Source organism: Macrobrachium rosenbergii, chromosome 6 (assembly GCF_040412425.1).
Source record: "Macrobrachium rosenbergii isolate ZJJX-2024 chromosome 6, ASM4041242v1, whole genome shotgun sequence".
Taxonomy (NCBI): domain Eukaryota; kingdom Metazoa; phylum Arthropoda; class Malacostraca; order Decapoda; family Palaemonidae; genus Macrobrachium; species Macrobrachium rosenbergii.
In genome coordinates, this window is record NC_089746.1 from 37,239,012 (window position 1) to 37,265,641 (window position 26,630).

Consider the following 26,630-nt stretch of genomic DNA (forward strand, 5'->3'; position numbering starts at 1 on the left):
AGAGAGAGAGAGAGAGAGAGAGAGAGAATATTTAGTTAACTAAATTTATACCATTATTTTTTCTATATGATAAAATTCTATTTAGTCTCTTTTTGAGAGAGCGAGAGAAAAAAACCTTTCCCCATTCAGAAATATATATCAAACGTACCCTTTTTAGCTAGTCAGTCTCACTGTCGCCACCGTACCATAGCCTCGTAATCCCATGACCTCCTGCAGTCTTTCCATTCCTCTACCTCTAATAGTCCTCAACAGTTACTAAGAAACATCTCTGCAGTCACCAAATATTTAAGATACGTCCATCTCTTCTGATAGTATTTCTCTGTTTGCAGCTTTTGTTCTGAGAACCATTTTTCCATTGAATTTTCTCTCGTGCACTTCCCAGTTGACCAACTCAATCTCTTGAAGTAATTGCCAAGTCTAACACCTACTTTTAATACTTGCCTTTTTTTCTCTCCTTTTCATCATGAGTAAAATGCGTGTACATGACTCTTCCGTCATACGTTTGCACTTGAAGTCTTCTCTTTTAACTCAAGTTTTTACTGCCTCATCACTTGCTACTTCCATCTCTTCATCCCATCACATTGTTTTTTATTTCCCCTTTCTACTGTTTTTTATTTCCCTTTTCTACCTTCCTATACCCATGAACATTCGCTACTTACTCTGTTTAAGAGCACGTATTTGATTTGGCATGAAATGAAGAGCTTGATTAATAGCAATCCATCATTTGTCGTATCCTGGTATTTTTAAGGAAGTTCGTATAGTAAACTAGTTCGATCCGGTATGTAAAGTAGGCTGCGGGTTTGCCTTTTTGCAGCTGGCTTCTGTCATTGACCGAAAAGTGCTGGTAATCAGCCACAACTTCATTATAATTCCCGTCTTGATGTCTTCTCTGAACAGCCCATCTTTTGCACATAAGAACGGCCGCATTGCGCGTCTTCATTAAATTTCACAACAAGAAATTTGTGTAACTACACGTGATCGTTGGAAACGTGTTCGAAAAATCTGTAATCGCTAAACTTTTTTTCTTTCATTGAATCATATAGCATTTGGCGGAATACCTAGACAGACCTTTTATTTTGACATTGTAATAACAGTAACCATAAACAGGAGTGAATGCAACAAAATAAAAAAAAATTCATTTCGATCAAAAAAACTCTGATAAAACAGTTTCTATTGGCATCGTCTGTAAAAAAAAAAGTCAGCGGATTATTGGTAAAACCTTATTCTGCTCTTGACAACCTTAATTTAGACCTTATTAAGGAAATGTGTGACTGAAGTTCTTAGTTGAGCTGCATTAAAAGAGACTTGCTTGGGGTTCCGGGGGAAAAGGAAAACTCGAAATCCTGAATGAGAAACGATGAAACAGAGACGTTCAGCTCTGCACCCCCTTGTTGGGCACTGACACAGAGGCACAAGTAGCTAACCTTCCTGATTGGACCACGAGGCAAGAATTGTGGCAGTCTTCCTTATTTATTTTTAATCGTCATGTGAAACGTTTGCGAAAGCATTGCTAGGTAATCGAAACCCCCCAAAAATGAACAGTTGCGCTGTTTTAATGAGTAACAAAAAATTCGGTAATCGATTTTTTTAATCATATCTTGACTTGACGAAATTCGACAAAAAGACTGAAACCTTCATCTTACTTCATAACTAAGTGGTGTAAAAGGAAAGATTCTTTCTTTGCTTTATTAGAGATCTTCATGTAGTTCATCTTCAGAGAAGTAGTAGAAATTCATGTATATGCCAGCAGGAAAGTACCTACGTATATACAAACGGCTGGAAAACAAATATTTGCACCTGTCAGGTCCTTGCAGGCGGAGTCCTACCCACAGTGATCAGTCACAAATGTGCGCTTGCCTGTGTGCGCGAAAAGTGTACAATTCAAAATTGTTTAAGGCCAGCACTAATAGACCAAGAAGGGGTTGGATAGATTAAGTGATGGGTATTGGAAATACAGAACCTTAGTATCCAAGATGCTCGGAAATGCGTACAAGACTGGGGTGAAAGGTAGTGTGGGGGTTAGGCTACATGTGCTGCTGCAGCACACGTAACCCCCACACTGTACCATTCACCCCAGTCTTGTACGCATTTCCGAGCATCTTGGATACTAAGGTTCTGTATTTCCAATACCCATCACTAATCTATCCAACCCCTTCTTGGTCTATTAGTGCTGGCCTTAAATAATTCTGAATTGTACACTTTTCGCGCACACAGGCAAGGGCACATTTGTGATTGATCACACAAATACTTGTTTTCCAGCCGTTTGTATATACGTAGGCACTTTCCTGCTAGCATATACTTCTCTGAAGATGACTTAGCAGTAAAGCCGACACCGGTCAGAATCTACAACCGGTTCTCATTTATTCCCGTGAGTGTGTGTGTGTATTTTGTGTGTAAAACAATGAAAGAATTGCTTGTCGAAGCTGCCCAAAGTAGACTCGATCACTGAAGAAAATGGAGGTGTCAGAGAACATAATTTTGAAGAAAATGGAGGTGTCAGAGAACATAACTTTTTGTACAGGAAGAAATAAAGCCTATTTAAACAGGCAGAAGTCCATTTACAATTAACTTTCAAGTTTCAGCACTGCCTTCGAGTCCTCGTATTTTTTTTTATCATACCGTTAGTTATACGTAGCTGACATGATTACACGAGGCTCCAAAATCAATTCATTTTCCCCCTTTCACGTTGCACTAGTGTCATAGAACACAACGGTACAAGGTGTATGCACGTGTTCAACTATATATGGCAGTAAGGCCTGAATTCCATCTATTCTCGTAATGCTCTCTCAAACAGTACTTTGTTCCCTCGGTCACCGTCAGAATTTGCATATTTGAAAGCTTTAAAGGATGTGTTTTACTTTTATATGTGTGTTTGTATCTTCACGTACGACTGTGATGGAGGGCGAAAGTGAACTGTCTTGTGAAAATGTAGCGTAGGTATGGGAAATGGATGGCCCCTTTCAAGGCAAATATCTGTTGGCACGACATAGAAATTCGTAATTACCAGGGGAAAAAGAAACGAGCAGCGCAGCGCACCAGTATTTATATATATGAATATGATAGGCTCCTCTGATCTTGTCGAGCTCGGTGCATGATGAGATAGACATTCATTAGGCTTTCCTGCGCCATGCAATTATGACAAGATCCGCTGCAACATTAACTGTGTGTCAGTTTTTTGGGACGATAAATACAGCGTAATTCCTTTAGGACTTGTAGCCCGAATTTGTGATCCTCTTAGTATGCGAATTGTTTATGGAATGTCTAAATATATTATCGTAACAACTGAACATAAAATGATTAAAAACTATGTATATGTATGTATCCAAGTGTATACATGCCCCAAAATTATTTTGATATTTGAAGAGAGTCCTTACCATGAGGTTGGACTTTTTTTTTTCCAGTAAATTCATCTTAATATCATATGGACGTTTATTTTAAAAGCAAGAAATATTCATTATTGTCGGTTTTTCATTTTTGTTTGTACCATGAAATCTCGTATAATGGCCCAAGAAACAATATCCTTTGGCAGAGTAGATTTTCCAATGTTTTTAGCATTTATAATCGTCTGAGAACAAATCTGTTTTGATATTTAAAAATGTATTTCTATAGATCCTTATTAGTTTTTTCGTGTCTTCTTGGCTTAGCTAATCAGTAATGTAATTATCAGCTCCACATTTGTGAGTACCGGTAATAACAGTTAACACTATTTAGGAGAAAACCAAATGCAGGCATAAACGTGCAGAGTAAAACGTTTTTGTGGCAATGTATTCTTATCACTCTGTGGCTTCCATGCAAGTGCTTTATAGCTTTCGGTGATGAATCCAGCTTTTTTTTTCAATGTCAGTCCTTTGTCTCATATATATGTGTATGCGACAAAGTAAGTAGGTATGTTTATATTAAATTTTCTGTACTTCATTTGTATACGCATAATTGTCCCATTTCTCCACAACTATAATCAAGGCCAGATAATGATTCTCTCTCTCTCTCTCTCTCTCTCTCTCTCTCTCTCTCTCGTATTGATGATTATGAAGTTCAGTGTAGCATTTCATGCCTTTGAGATTTGCGACGATTAAGTAGCTGAACGAATAAACGAAGTGAGTGGCTTTGAAATGGACGAGCGGAAAATAGCGAGGTACTCCTACGCGAGCTTATTTTAAACGGCAAAGTTCATTTGTTGTTAAATGACGCTGTCAACACATCCGAAAACACAGGCACAGGCACCGACACAAACTGACCTTTAAAATATTCTCTGCCAGAAGCCAACCAAGTGAGAATAGTTTCACTCCAATAGCAGTTAAGCTTAACGATAGTTTCTCTTGTGCTTGTAAATTATGAAACAGATTTCAAAGGTTGCAACTGAAATGTCTGTAGCCAAATTCTGGGTCCAGCAAACGCCAGAAAGAAACAGTGGAAATTAGGTGCATAAAATCTACAGGTTGCTCGTAGGCTGTGCGCGCGCGTGTTATGTAAACAGTGAACAGTTCGTTACGAAAACACCAAAGCCCATTATGGGATATGTGATAAACTTTTGAGGCACATTTTAATCCACTGCGTATACAGCCAACTCTCTCTCTCTCTCTCTCTCTCTCTCTCTCTCTCTCTCTCTCTCTCTATTGACAGGATTCATTAGTTACCTTTGTATCACCACATACGCCATATGGCTTACAGCATTAGGGTGGGCCTATGGTTTCACCGAACACGGACTTACTGTGATTAACTTGGCCGGGGGGACCAAATAGGTTTTTGCATGGATCTTTGCTCAGATTTTTTTCAGCGTAATAGTTTGGAAAATGACGTACAATTCGTAGGACCCCTAAAGAAAATCTTGTTTGTATTATATAGGTGATCTTCCGTTGTGTAAGTTTTCTCCTTGTCCAATTTAAGCCTTTTTTTAGATTTTTATTTTTAACGTAGCATTCACATAGAGCGAGTCAAAAAGGCAATTTATGCTTAGAAAGCTTTCAAGGACAAGAAACTAGGAAAGAAATATACAGGCAAAGATTAAATATTGGAGGTAAACTATTAAAAGATCACTATAGATAATTATGTAAGGAATTATTTGTGAACTGTAGTTAAGACATGTCATAAAATATAAAGCAGTGGTGTAGGGTTCCTCACAGCTGGGTTGCTTCCTTTTATAAACTTTAACACATCAGTATCCATGAAATTGTTTTATGGAAACTGACGGTTCGGAAAATGAGTAGAGCCAACTTTACAGACAGACACCAACGGTAATAACGAAAGTTGTGCGATAAACAGAACGTCTTACGATAAATGTTTAGTGTCAGTTGTTATTGATCATGAACACGCTTGCCTCCTAGCTACGGAATCGGGTTCGCCTTACAATTGCAGTTGCATAAGAACTTGAGAATTGTAGCACTTTGAGCTTCCATGGGCCGAGAAAGACTCGCATTCTTCGGCTAAACTCGATCGCCTAGATGTGATATCAGGCTCTACATTTTGCATGCAAAGCCACACATTGCATGTTACCTTTTGCTTTCATTTAAGTAATTTTGTTCTCTTTTCTTCATGATTTAATTTTTGGTAAATAGTTTATGTGCGGTATCATAATAAATTTCGCAATTCCTCAGTTTTGATTTGAAAGAACTAACGTAGATTCTGTCACAGATTCTTATCCCTTGCTGAGGTTTTTAATTTTACTTTGGGAAACGGAGGGTAAGTAAGTGCTGTGAAATTTATTACTAAAACACAAATGTGAATTGTAAACAGTTTGTAGTCATCTCTGTTTTTGTTGACTGTGCGGCCATATATATTTCACTTATGAAAGCTACTCCGTTATTCATTCTTCCCTCTGTAAACAACCGTTTTTTCTGTAGAAACCGAGTATTAAGCTTTGCCATCATCATCATCATTAGTAAAGTGAGTTCGTACAGTTTTTCAGTTTCATTTATACATGGATTCGGGTTTTTTTTTAGCATTGTCTCTTTAAAACCCGACTTTTTTGTAGTTCTAATGGGAGAGCATTGCAACGCATTTGAGTTCTCAGATAGATATCAAAGTTTACTAGCTTTTTATCATAATTATGGTAACATTACAACTTCTCTTGATCTTCCGAGCGTCGGCTTCAGTGATGCTGCCAGAAAAGTGGCCAACGTGTTTGCTGTAAGCGGATGAAGGACTCCATACTGTCGGTTTGACATCATGGGGCCTCAGCAGAGTGATTGTTGGCGTTCTGCAAAGCGAGTCTTGCTTTACGTAATCATTCTGATATATTCACGTGGAAGGGAGCCAAATAAATTTGAATATCTGCATAACACAAGAACTCGAATATTATGACTTCAAACGGAAATAGTGGCATAAAAACGAGTTAACACTAAAGGCGATCGCGGAAGTTCCACGTTGAAAGAGCTTATGAGATAGGTTACACATCCGAATCATTGCCGTTGTTGGGTAAATGGAATCCTCCTCTTGGAGCAGTTTTGTCGGGGAAAGCTGCCCACATCCAGAGAAGAAAACAGTGGAAGAACAAAGACGGAAAGAACTGACTCGATGGAAGCTTGTAGCCCATGAGCTACATTTACGAGAATTCAGTTTGTTTTGTCTCAACTCCTGATTGGTATCAAGAATATTCCATTAGGTTAACGAAGAACTCACTGAAGATTACAGTATCTTAACGGAGAAAACCGCCGAAAAGTGTTTTTGCTAATAAATATCATATATAGATTTGACTATTAAAATACTGCTTCTGGATGGTTAATTTTTAAACTTCACGTGTTAGGAGGCTAATAGGAATAACGGTGAGAAGCACATATACCCCGCAGATTGAAGACAAATGCCTCCCTGCCTTTCTTATTTCTAGTCTTTATTAGCTTCCAGAAAAAGTTCTCTCTCTCTCTCTCTCTCTCTCTCTCTCTCTCTCTCTCTCTCTCTCTCTCTCTCTCTCTCAACTGAATTAATTTCGAAAGAGTTTCTCGTCTTGTTTACATATTCTTGAAGAGAAGTTGAAGTTGTAACAAGTGGTTGTCCCGTAGGGGGTTAGAGCCGTCAGTGCACCTCACGTGCTGGGCACTTTAGGCACTACCTAAGGTTCTTTGCAGCAACCCTTTTCATTCCTTTTACTGTACCTCCATTCATATTCTTTATTCCGTCTTACTTTCCACCCTCTTCTAACAATTGCTTCCCAGTGCAATTGCGAGGTTTTCTTCTTGTTACACCTTTTTAACCTTTTACTCTCAATTTCCCTTACAGTGCTGAATGACCTCATAGGTCCCAGCGCTTGGCCTTCGGCCTAAATTGTATATTCTGTTCTAACAAGTGGTTGTATATTTGTGGCCGACCGAATACTCGTATGATTCATAGAATTATTAATGAGTCCAAGATACAATAACCTTTATAAATACTGTAGGCAAATTTCCGTTATATTTTCAGAATTTATTACTTTCTTATTGTTCTTATCAAAGATGTCATCACTTCCAGAGTTATTGTTATTATTATATCAGTGATTAGACTCACTGAGTAACTTGATCCCTTGGTAATATTATTTTCATTACTTCCAGAACTTGACCTTACTCGGGTGAACGCCTCTCTTCAGGCAGATGCTGGTGAGTATCTTATGGACGAGTTGCATCGCACTCTCTTGAAAATGATGGTGCGATGTAGATCGAAACTACATAATTTTTTAGGTTTAGGAGGAAGCCTTTGCATAGTAGAAATGTTGAGTTAGCAAGCATAGCCATTTTAGTTGTCACGTATGCATGCACACACGCTATATAGAATATATATATATATATATATATATATATATATATATATATATATATATATATATATATATATATATATATATATATATATATATATATATATGTGTGTGTGTGTGTGTGTGTGTGTGTATGTGTGTGAACTATTACATCCGGGAAGTGGAAGTTGCCAAAGGATAATTGTTTATAGTTATCGTTACAGCATTTGATTTTCATTTAGGGACAAGTGATTCAGTTAAACCGGGAGTTGTTAGCCGGGAATGACGTTTTGTTATTTTTTGACGCATTTGCACATCGGATTTACGTGATTTGGAGACGTGTGATATTTAAGAGCATATCAAAACCGGATACAGTGAGTTCTCCTCTCAGCAATATGTAACGCTTCCGATTCAGTTATAGATACAGTATTTTTATTTTATTTATTTATTTTTTGGCTTAATTTTGTAGTGACTGTATGCGTAATCGTTGTAAAGAAATTTCCATAAATGCATGTATACCCAGTGAACATTGCTTTATTAACATAGATTAATGGAAAATATAAACAATGTCTTTCAAAAATTGGTGTGGAAGTGAAAAAATGTTAGCAGTTGGTAAGTGATAGATGCTGAAGTCAGATTTCTTTGTATTAAGTTGTATTAGGGAAAGAAAGGTTGTCATTTGAATCCCATATGGCAACAACTAGTTGAATGCTGTAATGGGAGGAAATTAGTGTTTAATCCTTTTTTGTCGTTGTGAGGGGACCATCCAGGTTGTAGTGAAAAAGAACTATCGAAATTGTAGTGTAAGAGCTATTTAGATTGAAGGTAATTTCAGATTGTGGTGTAGGAACTATCCAAATTGTAGTGTAAGGACCGTTAGTATTTTAGTGAAGGAACTATCGAATTTGTAGGTTGTTCATGGTACCAGTAAATAGTACAGTGCTACGAGACTTTCCAGTGGTAAATAAATTTGAATACATCCTGAAAAAATAAGTCATTTGAGACTTAACATGTCCCGGTTAATCTGTTGTTGCCCTTGAAGTTGGATTCTTAATAGCACCGAATCCTTCTAAATGAAATTATAGTGACGTACTTGACAACCTCCAAGACTCTTGACACCGTGGTGAGTTTAAGATGTGTTTACTGTACTTATTCAGTTTAATATACTTGTTAAAAAATATTCTTGGAAGAATAAAAAAAAAACAGACTAGCGCTGAATGACCCAATGGGTCCCAGTGCTTGGCTTTGTGCCTAGACGTCATATTCCATTCTGTTCAATTCTTGGTAAAACGTGAGAGGATTAAAACTAGGTTTCTGGATTAGAAATTATTTTGGTGTTATGAAATTAAGCCATATTAGTTCCTTAAGGATGCTGTGTAATCAGAGGTGTGTGTCTCTTTAGCAGACATAGTCAATAATTGCAGAGATAATGCAGATGTAAAAATCTTGCATAAATCATTGGCACGTCCTATCGTGTATACCAGTAAACAGTTAAATCATTGACATAAAATGAAAGCACATAAAAACCAGTTGTCTTGGATCACTTGTCACTAAATGTAAAGGTTCAGTTTTAATGAACTGTCATCAAAACCCCAGTTAAAAGGTTGCTAACTTGAATCTGTTGACTACAAGACAGTGAAACTAAAGTGAAGAGCAACCAATCCCGTCTTCTGAAGTTCTTATCCGTTACACGATAAATTTGAATAATTTATAAAGAAAGTATGTTTTATGTACTCCATGATTGCCGTAGGGTAGCACCCTAGATGGCTGTTCATTGTCTGTGATGCCCCCTCTCCAGATCTGAGTCGTGGTGGCCCACTCGGCAGAGAAAACTCACAAAGCACATACATTTAAGTGTTCGTCAAGGTTTATTTAACATCTTCATTGGTTGTTTGGTAACCAGGATGTGAAGGACTTTTATATCATTGCCATTGTAAATAAAAACGGATCTATATTTTTACCAATATTATTATTAAAATTTGTTATCACGTTAATCATAATTTCCATCCTGGTTGAATCAGAGCATAGGGGATTTCCTTTGCTGATGATTTGCCGAATGCATAGCTCCAGATAATGTTGTTACAGTGATGACGCCAATGATGTTGATCATCTTGCTAAATGTAAATAAAAATTCTCATGTGCCATCGGTTGCTTCGACCGTTTGTTACAAGGAGTCCTATCTTAGTTTTCTACAAATATTGATTTCAACCTTAGCCTGTAGTGTTGATGAAATGCTGTGATTGCCTCTCGCGCGGACAAATAGCTCATACATGCATTAATTGTTTTTATGGTTATTTTCAATTGTCTCTGTCTACACTTTAGCTAAAGGCTTACTGTATTTACAGTATGAATATTCATGATGTGCTGATATATATATATATATATATATATATATATATATATATATATATATATATATATATATATATATATATATATATATATAGAAATAGATAGAGATAGATTTGTATGCATATGTCTTGAAGCTTAGTATCAATATCAAATTAAAGTTGAGGGTTGTCACCTGAGCTTCATCGTACGAAGGACGTGAATTTGCATTCACCTAAAGTGTCACCAACCTCTCCTCTCCACCTATCGAAAAGTGAGTACGAGATTGGGTGCTGTCGACCTTCAAACTTCCTACCTAATTTCCCTTGTGTAATGTTTACCTTCGGTTTATGAGTTGGCCTGCGAAGTCTTATACAGCTTGTGGAATGGCCAAATGCTTGCCAGTGTTACGATGAAGGGTGAGTCAGGGTTTGCAGTTCATTGTAAGAGAATGAGTTTAGGGAGATTTTAAAGGTTCGGTGATTTTTTGATAAATGCCGTCTGTTTGCAGTTAATCACAGATTCTTGCATTTTTCTTCCTGCTGGATCGTGTACACTGAAAATTTCCGTTTCCTCTGTCTATACTTTAAAACTTCTTTTAATCAGATCGCTTGACTCTACTTGAATAGTTGATCATTGAAATTGTACATTTTTTTCATTGCCATTTTAAAGGAGAAATTACAGTTAGGAGAGATAGTCTTCCCTCATTGATTGCCATGCAATGTAAATCTGAGTACTCCGTAATTTAAAGTAGAGCTCATTTTTATGTATTTCAATAATAACTATCAGATGTATAGTGACAGAAGATTTCCCCCCACTGTCCAAGAATTCCCTTTGGATTTCATTCTTTTGTATTCGAGATCACTGTTAATCGCCAGGGCATTATTCTTTTTCCCCTTACAGCGAATGCAATGTGCAGTTTCTAGAGGGAAATGATCTTGTCAGGAAGAATTTCATGGTGGGTCCTTTTTTTCTTGCATGGTCTTTGTTTCACCTCAAAAATAAATTTCCAAACCGAACTTGACTAAGTATAAATGTTGTGCCTGTTGGCTTTCCTATTTGTCTTGTATGTGTCTCAACACTTGACAGTGACGATCAGGATCTTACGGAAAAGACGTTTTTGAGTCCTTCCTCGGTCTGCCCCAGTTTAAACTATAACTACGACAAAAGAGTGAAAGGAGCAGAAATGATGTCTGTCTGTTAATGCTACAAAAAAAAAAAAAAATGCTCTTTTTCTCAGAGGAATCCGTGGCACAACGGAATGAGTATATGTGCCGCCTTTTTGTGGGGAAGTGTGGGTTAGTGGGGGAGGGGGATTCGTGGTGTGGGTAACACCAGTTATGTCTTTCTTGGTTCGTTGTTTTTCTTTTGTCTCAGAGGGTTGACCCCACGGGAGAGAGAGCTAGCTCTATCCTCCGTGAAATAACTGGTTTACCCTCTCTCTCTCTCTCTCTCTCTCTCTCTCTCTCTCTCTCTCTCTCTCTCTCTCTCTCTCTCTCTCTTTCAAACGCATACACACATATGCATGTTGGATGGTATCTGTCATTCGAGTTTCTTTCTTGTGCTCTGTTTTTTGTGTCTGTTTGTGAAATAACCTTTGTGATGTTTGTGAAATAACTTTTTTGATTTTTGTTCGTGTATTTATGATTAATTGTTTTTTATGATGTATTTGTCGATTTATGTATTTTCTTGTTATTGTCTTTTTCTCGTATCGTTATGTCAAACTCTGTTACGGTGTCATTGTATTTGTACTACTGTCTTTCTTACTTAACAACACTAGTTAATTGAGAGAGAGAGAGAGAGAGAGAGAGAGAGAGAGAGAGAGAGAGAAATGCAACATAGCAGTTTCTGTTAAATGTATCATAACTTTTCATACAAGTCATTGTATTACTCTTGCGCATGCCAAGCATTCTTGTGAAATGCCACGAACGTAACGTCTAGATTCTGGGGAGAGAGAGAGAGAGAGAGAGAGAGAGAGAGAGAGAGAGAGAGAGAGAGAGAGAGAGAGAGAGAGAATTTCCTAATAAGCGACGTGATATATTCCTTAACTGTAAGAAGGGCAGCATACAGAATCGAAGACTGGTCATGTAGTTACGAAGTTGTTGTCGAGATAATATCTAGAAAGGTGAGTTATTCTTATTCCTCTTTACTGTCTAGCAGAGTCTTGTCATTACTTAATCTTGGATTTCTTTTAAAGTAGATTTTTTCGTCGTAGTTATGTAAATATATATATATATATATATATATATATATATATATATATATATATATATATATATATATATATATATAACTTTGGATATTTATTGTCCAGTATAAAATAAGACATCGTATTTCTTATCATGGTATAACATACAAATTATTTATATTTCTTATCGAATGTGAGACAGTACTACTTGTTTCTACTTTACTGAAATAAAGGTGTGCTGTTGATGTCACTAAATCCGCTCCATTATTATTATTATTATTATTATTATTATTATTATTATTATTATTATTATTATTATTATTAAATACACAAAATACCATTCAGTTGCCTAATGACTTTCTACTAAATGCTAAAATTTTAAAAAGCAAAAATTGATAAAGAATATTTGCGGGAAATTTACACCATATAAAAGAATAATACAAACCGATGTAAATGCACAAACAGGGAAATTCAGAAATCATAAATAAGAATTTGAAAAATGAACAGTTAATGAAAGGAGATTATATTAACAAGAAAGGAAGGAGAATGTGTTAACAAGTCATCAAGCAAGGGCATATTTACCCTAAGTCTAGGGGTGTTACAGTACTGAGTTTATAGCGTTCAACCTGGTTTTAAAACTTTGTACGGTCACCTCCTGTGTAAATCATCTAGATGTTGTACCCGAGATGATCTACCAACCGTAAATAGAACGTGAATTGATAAGTCAAGCAAGACTTGACTGAAAAGAGTGACCACGAACGCCTCCAGCTACCCATTAGCCGTATTGCACTCTGCTGCAATTCTTACCCGAGGAGGAGGAGGAGGAGCGCAACTCTTGGCATTGCTATGCGAGATGGCTCCTGAGCCGTGGCATGGGATACAAACTAACAAATCCGACCTGAGACGATGCGCAGTGAATGAGAAAATCTAAATTCTAGGAGGTTACTTGGTTCTCTGTTTGCTGTCCTGTGTGGCACAGTGTGTGAGTAGCCCTGTGTTTGTGCCGAGGAAAGGAGAGAAGGCACCATTAAGGCTGCCGAGAGAGACTTTCAAAGGACTTTGGATGTGAGTCACATTTCATGCTGTTTGCGAAATCGGTTTCAAGGGATGAGGAGAGGGTGGGCGGTAGATGTGAATTGGCCGTGTCATTTCAAAAGTCATAGTAACTGTAGGTACATATCTGTTGAAAGATGTCTCTTTTGTCTGTATCAGAATGTAGGTGAGTATATGTTGTATTATATTATAGTATATATATATATATATATATATATATATATATATATATATATATATATATATATATATATATATATATATATATATATATATATATATATATATATATTCTGTAATGGATTAATATGAAAATATGCAAGCACATTTTTGTGCATGTTTAAGTGCATCCTTAAATGCATCAGTGTATTATTCGAAGTCCTTGCATGAATGTGTATTCACCAAAGTATTTTCATATGTGTGAGAATATATAGTGCATAGCTCACCAAAGTAAACGTAAAAGATAAAACAGTTCTGAAACATAAAAATTTGTGATAAATATGAGTGAAAACAGTTCTGAAACATAAAAATTTGTGATAAATATGAGTGGTTAGAAAGAGACATTCAAGATTTAATTTTGCATTGATATCAGTAAAATAAAATGATTATGCTAGAGAAATTTCGAGTTATTTGAAGCGTTCAGGATTACACTTTCGTGTATCTGAAAAATCTTAAGAGTTATATACATCTTGAGATGTATACAACTTTCCTCTGTTTCTAGTATATGAGAATCTGGTGCTGTTTGTGTAGAAAGATATACCCGTCTTTGTTTGTGTGATTATTTTTGTCATGTAGCCTGCTCCATGACAAGACTGGCCACTCTCAGGCTGCGCTGACTGGGTATGTTTGGTAAGTGTCATCTCGCTTCCTGTGCCGGCTAATCATGGACGATAATATTTCTGTATCTGATTTACCCAAAAGCTGCACAGATTTTGTTTGTTAAACTGGAACACTTCAAAGTTTATAATTCATTTGTTGGACTTTTCTTTCCTGTACCAGCAAGTAAGGATCTGTGGACATCTTTTCGTTGGGGTGTAAACCCTTCGAATTCGAGCATAGTGCTCTTGCGTTGCTGTTATTGATTAAGCTGGCTTTATGCCAGCACGGGCTCTTGCTCATAGAGCTCTTGCTGCCGGCGCTACACGACCAACAGTGTGAAAGTCAACATTCTCAGAAACTTCGAATTTCTTAGGGAAGTTCACCAGCTCCGTTCCGTGATGTTATTCCTTTCGGATGCTGTGGGGTTGGCCTGACACGCATGTGTTCTTTCAGCACCTGTAAAAATAATATTTTGGGAAATTAATAAAAACTTTAGCGGGAGGACTGACTACTTACGGCCGCTGAAATTTTTTACTTCAAATATTCAAGAATGTAGGGTATACTTGGCACCTGGACTTTCAAATGTGTGTAGCTTTACCATCTCCCTGGTCCGCAGTGTATATAATGTAGATTATTACAAAGCACGGCGACACTTACGTCATTTCAGCAACGACTTGAAAACTAAGCAGAAGTTTTTGTAAATAAGTACACCATCAAAGGCCACTTCTAATTAATTTCAGTCATTGCATGCAGAGATTTAATATGTACTCCATTCCTTGAGCATATTATGAAAGCCACTGCCCATATTAAGATGGTTATGAATTTAGTTCGATTTTGATGATTTATAATTTTCTATGCTGGCAGCTCTGTTGTAATGTTATGAAAATACTTAATACACCGTGAAAAAGTACCTTGAAGACATATCTGTAAACGAGTTGAAAGCTTGTATTTATACCTTGTAGATTCGTCAGCAACATCTTTATTGAGTAGTGAAAATCTTTGTATGACAGATCTAGTTATGATATCGCCAAATCAGATGCACATTTTGAATGCATGGGAATTTTCGTATAATAAAAGGTTTAAAGAGATCTTTCCTCTGTTAAATGCTTACAGCTCACTTCACGCGACGATTTGAAAATCATCGAAGAAATTTTCTGAATGATTTAATGGTGAAAGAACATTCAATTTTAAAATATTTTGACCCATGAGAGGAAAAGAATGTAGTATTCGCATGGCTTTCACGCACGGCACAAATAACTTGAAAATGTATCTACAGTTAGTAAAATGGCGTTATGTGGATGGCTTTTCCTAAGTGTAGTATATTCACGTTTACGTATTCAAATCCCTTAGTACACAAGGTATTACATTTTGTCTGTAAATCTCTTCCTAATTTTATTTAGACTCATCATCTACTTATTTTAGTCTCTTCTGCCTTGTACGCGACTTTTTCGTACATATATTTTCACGCTTATTTTCCTTTAGGGCTACACCTTTGGAAACTTAATACTATGGTGTCTGCAGTGTGAGTACCAAACCTCTTGGTAGCTACGGGGAATAACTTGGTCAAAACCAAGTAATGGATTTGTTGCCTTCGCTGGTGTGATTTTGTTAATTTGCTGTTACCAGCACCTTCATCGTATTATTGTTCATACTAGTATTATTAAATAAGTTTTAAAAACGATCCTAGTTCTGGTAGTTTCGTGTTAGTGGTTTTCTTACCCATTGTATGAGTACAATTTACTCAGATGTGACTTTTTGGACGTACGTGACAACATGATTAATTTCATATGGCTGGGGAAGGTGTGTTACACTTGAAAAACAGGTTCATTTGTAATTTAGCTGTTTATTCTTTATTCGAGAGATTTTCTTTTCAATACACGGTAATGGCTTGTAATTTAAATTTGTATTCCTATATTTCCTTTTGCTAGTTTTTCACAAAAGTAAATATTTCTCGTATTGTTTATATATATATGTTATATATATATTGTATATATATATCTATATATATATATATATATATATATATATATATATATATATATATATATATATATATATATATATATATATATATATATATATATATATATATATATATATATATATATATACACACACACACACACACACACACACACACACACACAGAATCTACTAGTCACTTTTTACCTGAGTAGATTCTACACACATAATATATATATATATATATATATATATATATATATATATATATATATATATATATATATATATATATATTTCAGCCTAAAGAGCAATAAAAATCGATTGTCCACTTGGCTACGATGGTGAAGATGGCTCTAATATATATGTATGTATGAGAGGCAATAGACTTTTATCCTTCTCGTGGTCAGGTCGACGATGGTACCTCATTCTGATTCGTTTCCCGCTACCGCACATCAGAATTTCTTCATATTTCTTGTACTTGGATCTTAAGGCTTTGTAGTGACAAGCGTATCCAAAAAAGCGCGAAGAATTCGAGAAAGTTAAGAGGGCATTGTGGTTATTACAATTACACACACACACACACACACACATATATATATATATATATATATATATATATATATATATATATATATATATATATATATATATATATTATATATATATATATATATATATATATATATATATATATATATATATATATATATATATATATATATATACGTTACTTCCATATTATACCTCAGTAATACAGGAGGTTTACAAAACGACATTCTATATTTCCAAGCTTTTGGAGAACATGCTGCCTCCATCTTCTGTCTCTTGAAGATGGAGACAGACTGGCCTTCGAAAGCATAGAGATAAAGATTCTTCTTTCCTGAACCTTCTGTACTATTGAGGTCCTCTATGGGAGTATTAACTTTATACACAGCGAATTTGTGTTTTCTGAAAAAGTTAAGTATACCTTAGTTTAACCAGACCACTGAGCTGATTAACAGCTCTCCTAGGGATGGCCCGAAGGATTAGATTTATTTTGCGTGGCTAAGAACCACTTGGTTTCCTAGCAACGGGACCTACAGCTTAGTGTGGAATCCGAACCACATTATAACGAGAAATGAATTTCTATCAACAGAAATAAATTCCTCTAATTCTTCATTGGTCGGTCGGAGAATCGAACGTGGGCCCAGCAGAGTGCTAGCTGAGAACGATACCCACCCACCCAATGAGGAACTGTGTTTTCTGAAATAACATTAAATATATATATATATATATATATAGGCTATATATATATATATATATATATATATATATATATATATATATATATATATATGTAGAATCTACTGGTCACTTTTACCAGACACATATGTAATTCTAATAGCCACAATGCCCTCTTAACTTCTCGAATTCTTCGCGCTTTTTGGATATGCTTGTAACTACGAAGCCGAAAATATCCAGACGGAAGAAATTGAAGAGCCTGTGAATAGCGGTCGCGAGAATCGAACCCGCGTTACCATATTCACAAGGAGGTCACGTTGCCGACTGGATATTTTCGGCTTCGTAGTTACAAGCATATCCAAAAAAGCGCGAAGAATTCGAGAAGTTAAGAGGGCATTGTGGCTATTAGAATTATATATATATATATATATATATATATATATATATATATATATATATATATATATATATATATATATATATATATATATACAGTATAAGTATGTTGAATCCCACAAGAAAATGACAGGCAGAAGTTCAGTACCAAGCGCTTTCACGTTTATTAACGCATCGTCTGTTGTGCCCAGACGATGCGTTAATAAACGTGAAAGCACTTGGTACTCATTTTCCTGGGATTCGCTTATACATCGAAGTTACGTGCATCTACTGTGATTTTTAAGCATATATATAGTAATATATATATATATATATATATATATATATATATATATATATATATATATATATATATATATATATATATATATATATATACGAGTATATAAAATTTCTATAGGTGGATCTAAACTATTAAAAACGTTTTCTTGGCAAGGTAATTTGATATTAACTAGAAAAAGTCAGTTTCATACCAATAAAGAAAGCGGTACGTATGAGTACAATTTGGTTCCAGCGAACTGTGCAATAAAATAAAAGAGGATTTAAGAGTAGAATAAAATATATATGTTCATTAGTATGTTTCGGAATATCTGCTCGTGGTTTGAGCCGCTTCTCGCAAAGAACCTCCAATATTTCGATTTTCTGCGCAACCAACCAGTGTTGAGGCCCAAGTAATTGAGTTTACCATAGCTAAGGGCTACGTAGGCCTCGTAAACACGAAAATGAAAAATTACGTTTGCCATTTGCAGTTGATCTGTATAAACGCAACCACCCTTTCGTTTTAGGAACGCATTCCTTAATTTTCTTCCGGTTTTTGTATATAGATAAATAAAAGGCCCACAAAAACTATTTACACAACAAAACCAAATATTTATATTAACAGCCTTAATCATGATCATTGGTGGATGCAATATATATATATATATATATATATATATATATATATATATATATATATATATATATATATATATATATATATGTATGTATGCATGTATGTATATATATATATGTATACTAGCTTACCAACCCAGCACTGTCCGGGAAACTATGAATGACAACAGATAAGCTCTCTCTCTCTCTCTCTCTCTCTCTCTCTCTCTCTCTCTCTCTCTCTCTCTCTCTCTCTCTCTCTCTCTCTCTCTCTCCTGTTAAGATAGTTGCTTCAGTTACATTGCCCAACATTTTTGACATTTATATTTCACCCCTTCTCACCCGCCCTTCCTATTGGGGCTGAACGTGGACTTAAAAGGCATCGGGAGTGTCACTATTCATCTCAACGACCTCGAAAACTATGGATTAGACTAATATCTGTCATTTTTTACATTTTATTTTTCACCCCTTCTCACCCCCCACTCTTCCTATAGGGGCTGAACGTGGACTTAAAGGGCATCAGGAGTGTCACTATTCATCACAGCGACCCCAAAAACTATGGATTAGACGCTAATATCTGTCGTTTTTTGGTTATTTTTACATGCCTACCACCTTCCCACAACCCTCCCCCCACCCCTTTGGTGCATGTGATGTCTTCCCCACAGTATTCTTTTCCAGATAGTAAGTCATATGTATACCAAGTTTGGTTGAAATTGCTCAGTGCGTTTCAGAGTTATGCTGGAACATACACTCATACTGTACACACACAAACACACATTATATATTATATATATATATATATATATATATATATATATATATATATATATATATATATATATATATATATATACAAGGTCTATAGATCTATAGACCTTGTATATATGTATATATATATTTATATTTTATATATGTATATGTATATATATATATATATATATATATATATATATATATATATATATATATATATATATATATATATATATATATATATTATTTTTCCTATTGTAACTGGTGCTAAGTGAGAAGTTTTCCCCTCAAATGATCCTGATGAAAAGGACAGTAGGAGCCACATCATTCAGAACGGAGAAAGTTACAGAGAAAATCCAGGTGTAAACCTTTCCCCTCCTCCCCAGCGGCAGCTCCACCACCGCCAACGGGAGCTTCCTTGTGTATTAAAGATGACAGACAGGGAGAGCGGAGGAGGAGGAGGAGGAGGAGGAGGAGGAGGAGGAGGAGGAGGAGGAGGAGGAGGAGGAGGAGGAGGAGGAGGAGGACAGCGCGATCACGATTGCAGTATAGGTGAAATAGGAGGGGGAGGAGATGGGGCAAAACTGCTATAAGTAGATTTAATGCTGAGCGTCAGGAAGGGCGATGAGGCCCAAGAAGGCACCGTGGGGCAGGCGTTGGTCGCTATCAGCTCCCCGGGATGCTCTGCCAGGTGTTGCCGACAGGTGGACGGTCAGGTGCCCAGGTGTCATGGTGTTGACATGAGGGTCATTGTGCCTGAGGAGGATTTCAAGACAAACAATGAGGACGATAAAGCAAGATCTCCATGATAAAGAAAACGTGGGGAGAGAGAGAGAGAGAGAATAAAACTAACATGTTTTTAAGGGATAAATATAAGTCGTGAACGTGTAAATAAACAGTATTAAATCAATTCATCCTGTTAAAAGCTCCAAACTCGAAACCACCTCAAGAATTCCAATAACGGAGAGAGAGAGAGAGAGAGAGAGAGAGAGAGAGAGAGAGAGAGAGAGAGAGAGAGAGAGAGAGAGAGAGAGAGAGAGAGTCGGTTTTGTAGTTCTCCAAGTATTATGGATGAAGGAGAATTTGAGAGAAGAGCGGTTAGGTCATCTTTAGTGCCTATTTCTCCGCTATGGGATACGCGGATGCATTGTTAAATTTATCGTAGAGGGAAAATGCTGCCTTTGGAAAAGAGAAACAGAAAGGGATTCTAGTGTTTCTTTAGTCATTTGGAAAAATGTATTTTTATATCTTATTATTTTAGTTAATTTTACCAACATTTTAGAAGCCATTTAACCCTTGACCTTTTGTCTCTGATCTTGTGTACCGAAGCAGAAATTTATTTTAAAGGGCGGGAAATTTAAAAAAAATCGACCTGAATTCTTATTCTTCGCGTTATTTTTCTCTTTAAATGAAAGACGAGAGACAAAATGATGCCTAACACATGCATATACACGCGCACACAGTTGCTAAACTTAGTTTTTTTTTATTCGTATTTGTTTCTTTGTTTGTGTTTTAACACCAAGAAAACCTTGAGACATGTAGCCATTCTTTCAGCCTTTACCTTGTAGTGTCACTGTCGAGAGCAGAGCGTTTGTGGTCATCTTCTGAAGAGGAGGAAGAGAAGCATGGACGGACTTGGCGTCCAGTTTTGACCTTTGAGCCAGAAATGGCCACGGTGCGGTTGAAGGGGAAAAAGAAGCACTTCCTCCCTCCGGGAAAAAAGTTATAAATAAAAAGGCTTTTGCATTTTGGACTGTGTAATGGTGGCAGCAAGAAAGATACAGGTTGGGCTTGGAGGAATCCTATTAATAATTACGTATTGTATTATGTATAGCCTTTTTGGTAGCCAACTATATATATATATATATATATATATATATATATATATATATATATATATATATATATATATATATATATATATATATAATATATATATATATATATATATATATATATATATATTTATATATATATATATTTATATATATATATATATATATATATATATAAATATATAAATATATAATTATATATATATATATATATATATATATATATATATATATATATATATATATATATATATATATATACTCACTCATAATATCCCATATTTAAAGACTACAAGAGGGTAATGCGTACTGAATTCGTGTATAACACATAAACACACTAAGTCACAAACATGAAACAGTTCACAAGCATGAACACACTTTTTTTCGGACAATACTCGCAAGCTTTTGAGGTTAATGTCAAAAGCAAGTAACTTTCGTTGATATTATTTTTCCTCTATTTTTATAAGCGTGGTGTAGTGCTTTTGCGTGAAATTTTGGCCCCACATACATTTTAAAGGTCTGAGAACTGTAGATCGCTTTTAACCCGGGATATATTGTAATTTGGTATGAAAATGTTGGAATTGATACTATCGTGATGACTGATGTGTTTAACACCAGCTGTTCGCGCATCTTATGGAGATCGTCATTCTTGCTGGAAGTGTTTGTTATTTTCCCTATCCGAGGGCTTGAGGATCCCCTCAGGTGAGGATTCAGAGGCATCCATTTGACAGTTGGTAGCGATGACAAACTCATGCGCGCGCTACTACACCTGGTAGCTGCAGCTGTGCAGGTGGAGCAGCAGCCGTAGAAACAGCAGTGGAAATAGCAGGGGCTGGAGGAACAGCAGCAGAAGCAGGAGGAGAGTAGAACAAGGGTAGCGCAGGAATGGAGGAGGAGGAGGAGGAGGAGGTGGTGGAGGTAGAGGTGTATATGAGGATACACAATACCTCGCTTGTGAGATTGTCGCTCTTTAGTCGCTCTTCAGTCGCGCTCTTGACTGTGTGGGTCGGTCGTCGCTCATTTGTTACTTCATATGTGAAGCGACTGCGATACCTGTCTCTCTCTCTCTCTCTCTCTCTCTCTCTCTCTCTCTCTCTCTCTCTCTCTCTCTCTCTCTCTCTCTCTCTTCCTCTTCCTCTTCCTCATTCTCTTCTTCCATTGGGAGGTTATTGGGTCTCGAATAGGGTCTCTGTGACAGTCACACGATTCTCCCTTTATTTATTTATTTATTTTTGGTGGTGATTGCGTTGGTGGTGACTTAATATAATTTCGTACACTCGCATCTCAAAAGTAGACCTTAAACGAAGAGCGAAATAGAACCTGCGCGCAAGCAAGCTTGTTGCTTCTTGTGGTGATTTGCTACACTCAGCTTTATCCCGTAAACTCGCTTGTTGCAAGTTGTTCCGAATTCTGGACGGGACTTGTTGCGTCTCTTTTTGTCTGCGTCTCCAGACGTTTAAAAAAATGAGATTTGTGTGTACAAAAAGATGATGTTTGTTTGTACGTGTGTGTGTGCTCTTTTTCGTTTTGATTTTTTTGTCAGTATAATTGTTTTACATAAAAGTCTCGAATTGGTGCTTCTCTTGTGGAAAAAAGCATATAACCCATTACTCTGTCAGTCCGTAAAGAAAAGAATCGCTTTTGTTTGTTTTGAGGGTTTATGCTGAAAACCTTACAGATATTCTGCTCTTGAATTTTGCCGGTACAAATGCCATCCATTCACAGCGCCCTTTGACGTGGCGAGTGTCCATGTCTCTCCTGAAGAAGTCTGGTTTTCACAGGAGGGACATCATGGCGTTTCCACTCAGATCAGGAAGTGTAGGACTGTAACAGTTACGTTCTCCTGCTACACAAGAAGTCACAACCCACAGCTGAGATACTAGCATGGCTCCAACCAGACAAGTCAGGTCATAGTAGGGCAGGGTTTCGGGATTGCTGATTAGCCAAAACCAGCGCATCCCACCTACCCAGATCTTGTCTAACCTGATGCACGCTGAGTTAACTGGAGTGTTTTGTATTAAACGAGATCTGTTGTTTCCTGGTAACTAGTAAGTGTGGAACCAGTCTGTGCAACCTAAAGCGTCAACTTTCTTTCTTTGACACTCTCACTCCGAAAAGACTTGTTTATTATGTGCGTTATTTTTACCACACCGTTTTGCGATCAGATTTTCTCATTTTTTGTTGCCAGTGCAAAGTGCCTCTGCCTTATCATTACGTTCGTGGTGTGTCTGTACATCCGATTCCTACGGGAACATTTCATATATTATAAAGAAACAAGAAGTCGTCAACTTACTGTAGATATGCAACAGGTCTGGTCTGAAAACAGGGGCCCAGTAGGGTGCGTTTGTGCGTATGCGTTTGTATGTGTATTTTCAGAGTGACTTGAATTCTAAAAGAGTTTAGTGTGGCCTATTGGCATTTGAAAGATAATGAAGAAAAACTTTGTTTTATTCGTGCCAAGAGCTAGCGATGATGCTTGCCATGTAGCCACCACTACCATGAGAATGCTGTGTGCTATTGTATTTGTTTAATTTAATGCGAGTGCTGTCTGCATTTCATGTAAATGAAATGTGAAGCCCTGTAAAAGGGTGACTAGATATTTGTGTCTTTCGACATCCATGTCCCACCCCCTTTTTAATGAATTACAATTTTAATGTTGGAATTATTGATACTTTCAAGTATAGCTTTCAAGATTTTTAAACCTGACATGAATTCATTACCGAGTGTACGTGTGTATGTTTGTTCTTATGTAGTTGGTATTTTTCCGTGTTCTAAAAGTGAATCTTCGAAAGCCATTCGCTCTTTTGTTGCAGGTGATGACAGTGTTCATTTGTACAGAAACAGATATCACGTTGAGTTTAGAGATTTTCCAAGTCGGCATTTGAATGGCAATGATGATGATGATGAAAATAATAATGATGATGATCAGAGGTTGATAATTAATAATTTCTCCACTTGAGTCTTATTAGTGTATGTTGGCCATCGACGGTACTATGTACTTGATCAAACAATACTTATCTGAAAACGTGTTGTCTTATTAAATACCATGACAGCGTGTCTGAAAAAGAAGCGGTTGGAATGAGCATTATGATGCTGGATCATTTGAAAAGTCATTCGCCTCACGTGTGATGTTGAGTTCAGAACCCTTGGACTTTGGAGAAAACCAGAAACGGTGCATTTTTTGAAAATCCGAATCCAATGACAACGCATCACCACCGATGCCCACTTTCACTAGCTGAGACGTGATGGTGGTGGTGTTGACAGTGACGTCACAGTGATGGTGACAACGGTGATGGAGGAAAGGAAGAGGAAGAAGGGGCAAAAGCAGCCGCAGCAGCAGCAGTGTAGGTGATGGTGAGGCCTCCTGCTCAGTGATGGTCCGCTGCTGTTTCTGTTGCTACTGTTGCTGCTGTCGCCGTTGCTGGCGGCTCCGTGGAGTGTACCATGTCTCCCCTCGACCCCAAAGCGCTGCTGCAACAACAACGACAACAACAACGACCACTGCTACCCGGCCAGGTATAGACGAGCTGCGGAGGGGCTCTCCTTTAAAGGGACGCTCGGGTTATAGATAGGTCTCCCTTCATGCCTAACAACAAATACAAACCAATCAGTCCTCTGTTGTTTAAAGGTTACTTATATATATATATATATATATATATATATATATATATATATATATATATATATATATATATATATATATATATGTATGTATGTATGTATGTATGTATGTATGTATGTATGTATGTATGTATATATATATATATATATATATATATATATATATATGTATGTATGTATGTATGTATGTATGTATGTATGTATGTATGTATGTATGTATGTATATATATATATATATATATATATATATATATATATATATATATATATATATATATATATATATATATATATATATATATATTATATGAGAGAGAGAGAGAGAGAGAGAGAGAGAGAGAGAGAGAGAGAGAGAGAGAGAGAGAGCTCGGTAGGTCAAGGTTCATGTCAAAAGGAAATCAGGTGTTGAGCCCTGCCTGAAAACCACCGCTTATTAGGAATTGAGTAACGGTTTGGTGAAGAGCGAAGTAGGAATTTATACAAATAACGGGGAACGAATTCGGTCAATGAGATGAACAGTGCTTGGGTTTTCGTCCTTGGAACTTTACAGAAGTGTCGGGAAAAGAAGCTTGCCTATATTATGCGTTAGAATGACGGAGGTTTGAATTCCAAAGTCAACGATAGTAATATCAGCAGCCAAATGCTTAACTTAGAAAATTGCTTTGCTATTTTATTTAAATCTGATGGAAAGGAAGGAATAGAAAGAAACATTTTTATTTAAGCTATTATTGGACGACTATCACACCCAACCTCAATTTTTTTTTCTTGGAACAAAGCAAGATTTGTTTTGAGACAATGACCAGTTCTTTAGTCACACTGTTATGTAGTCGCATTTTAAAGTTGTCGTTTTTATTTTCAAAGCGGAGCGCTCCTCCGTGCATGACCCACATTACATACCTAGATATTTTTATAGATGCTATTTACTGGCTTGTCTCGCAAGCACAAGCTGCTGTAAAGAAATGATTGTAGTATCTTGACTAAGTTGCCCGGCAATTCTTTTTCTTGTTTTCTTTACTGCCTAATGAGCGAAGTGCAGAGTACTTAATATAGTTTAGCTTATGGGCTAACTTAAAATTGTTTGATTAGATTATCGTGGTTTACATTGTATGCATTGGAAAAGTAGAAACTATTTTAAAAGATAAAAAAAAAAAAAACGACGCCACGGGTATCTGAACGTTAACCCGAGAAGGGTCCAAATGATTAAACCTGGAAAGCTCCTTTTTCATGTTAAGTAGTGTAGACGGCGAGAGTTGTTTTTTTTTATTGCACTTGAATATGGTAAAATTGCAAAGTGGGAAGTAAAATAAAAATCTAACCTGTTAATTTTGAGTATAGGGGAGGTGCAGTGTTTTTGGTTAACTGCAGAAGTCTTAACATTGCCAGATTATTGAAAAATGTAATAAATATTGGCAATTATAGGTTCATATATATTGAAAAAAGAAACATATTGGCAACTAAGGAAACACCTGTTGAGCAACGTATGAAAGGAAGTTGCTGGAAGAGATGGGGAAAAGGAAATAAAAGTTACAGGATGAGGATAACTGTAGTGATGGGGAAGAACCGTGTCGCCAAAAGTGGCAGTATATGAGAGGGTCGAGGTGGCAAGGTCCAATCTCTGGGACATTGTGCACCGTCCATGCGTTCCGACTAAGATACTTTTATTGTTCTTTCTTGTTTAGTTGCCAGTGGTGAGAGAAGCTGCCCCGAACGGAGGGCGGCTTTCTAAACGTGGAGTTCGTTGCCCGTAGACTGCGTGGATGCAAAACGAAAGCAAATAGATATTTGGATACAAATTACAATTGATTTTTACTTGGAGATTAACGCCCAGAAGGAGACTTGTACTATTGCTCGTACTCTTGTTTTCCTCTTGGGACGTTGA

The 26,630-nt window shown here is 36.5% G+C and overlaps 1 protein-coding gene across 1 annotated transcript in view; it reads left to right on the top strand.

Moving 5' to 3' along the window:
• Positions 1-26,630, top strand: part of LOC136839449 (uro-adherence factor A-like) — a 296,005-nt gene that overhangs the window by 38,598 nt on the left and 230,777 nt on the right. The window contains exon 2 of the mRNA XM_067105505.1: positions 7,518-7,562. Within this exon, the coding sequence (XP_066961606.1) occupies positions 7,518-7,562 (45 nt within the window). The remainder of the gene's footprint in view (positions 1-7,517; positions 7,563-26,630) is intronic.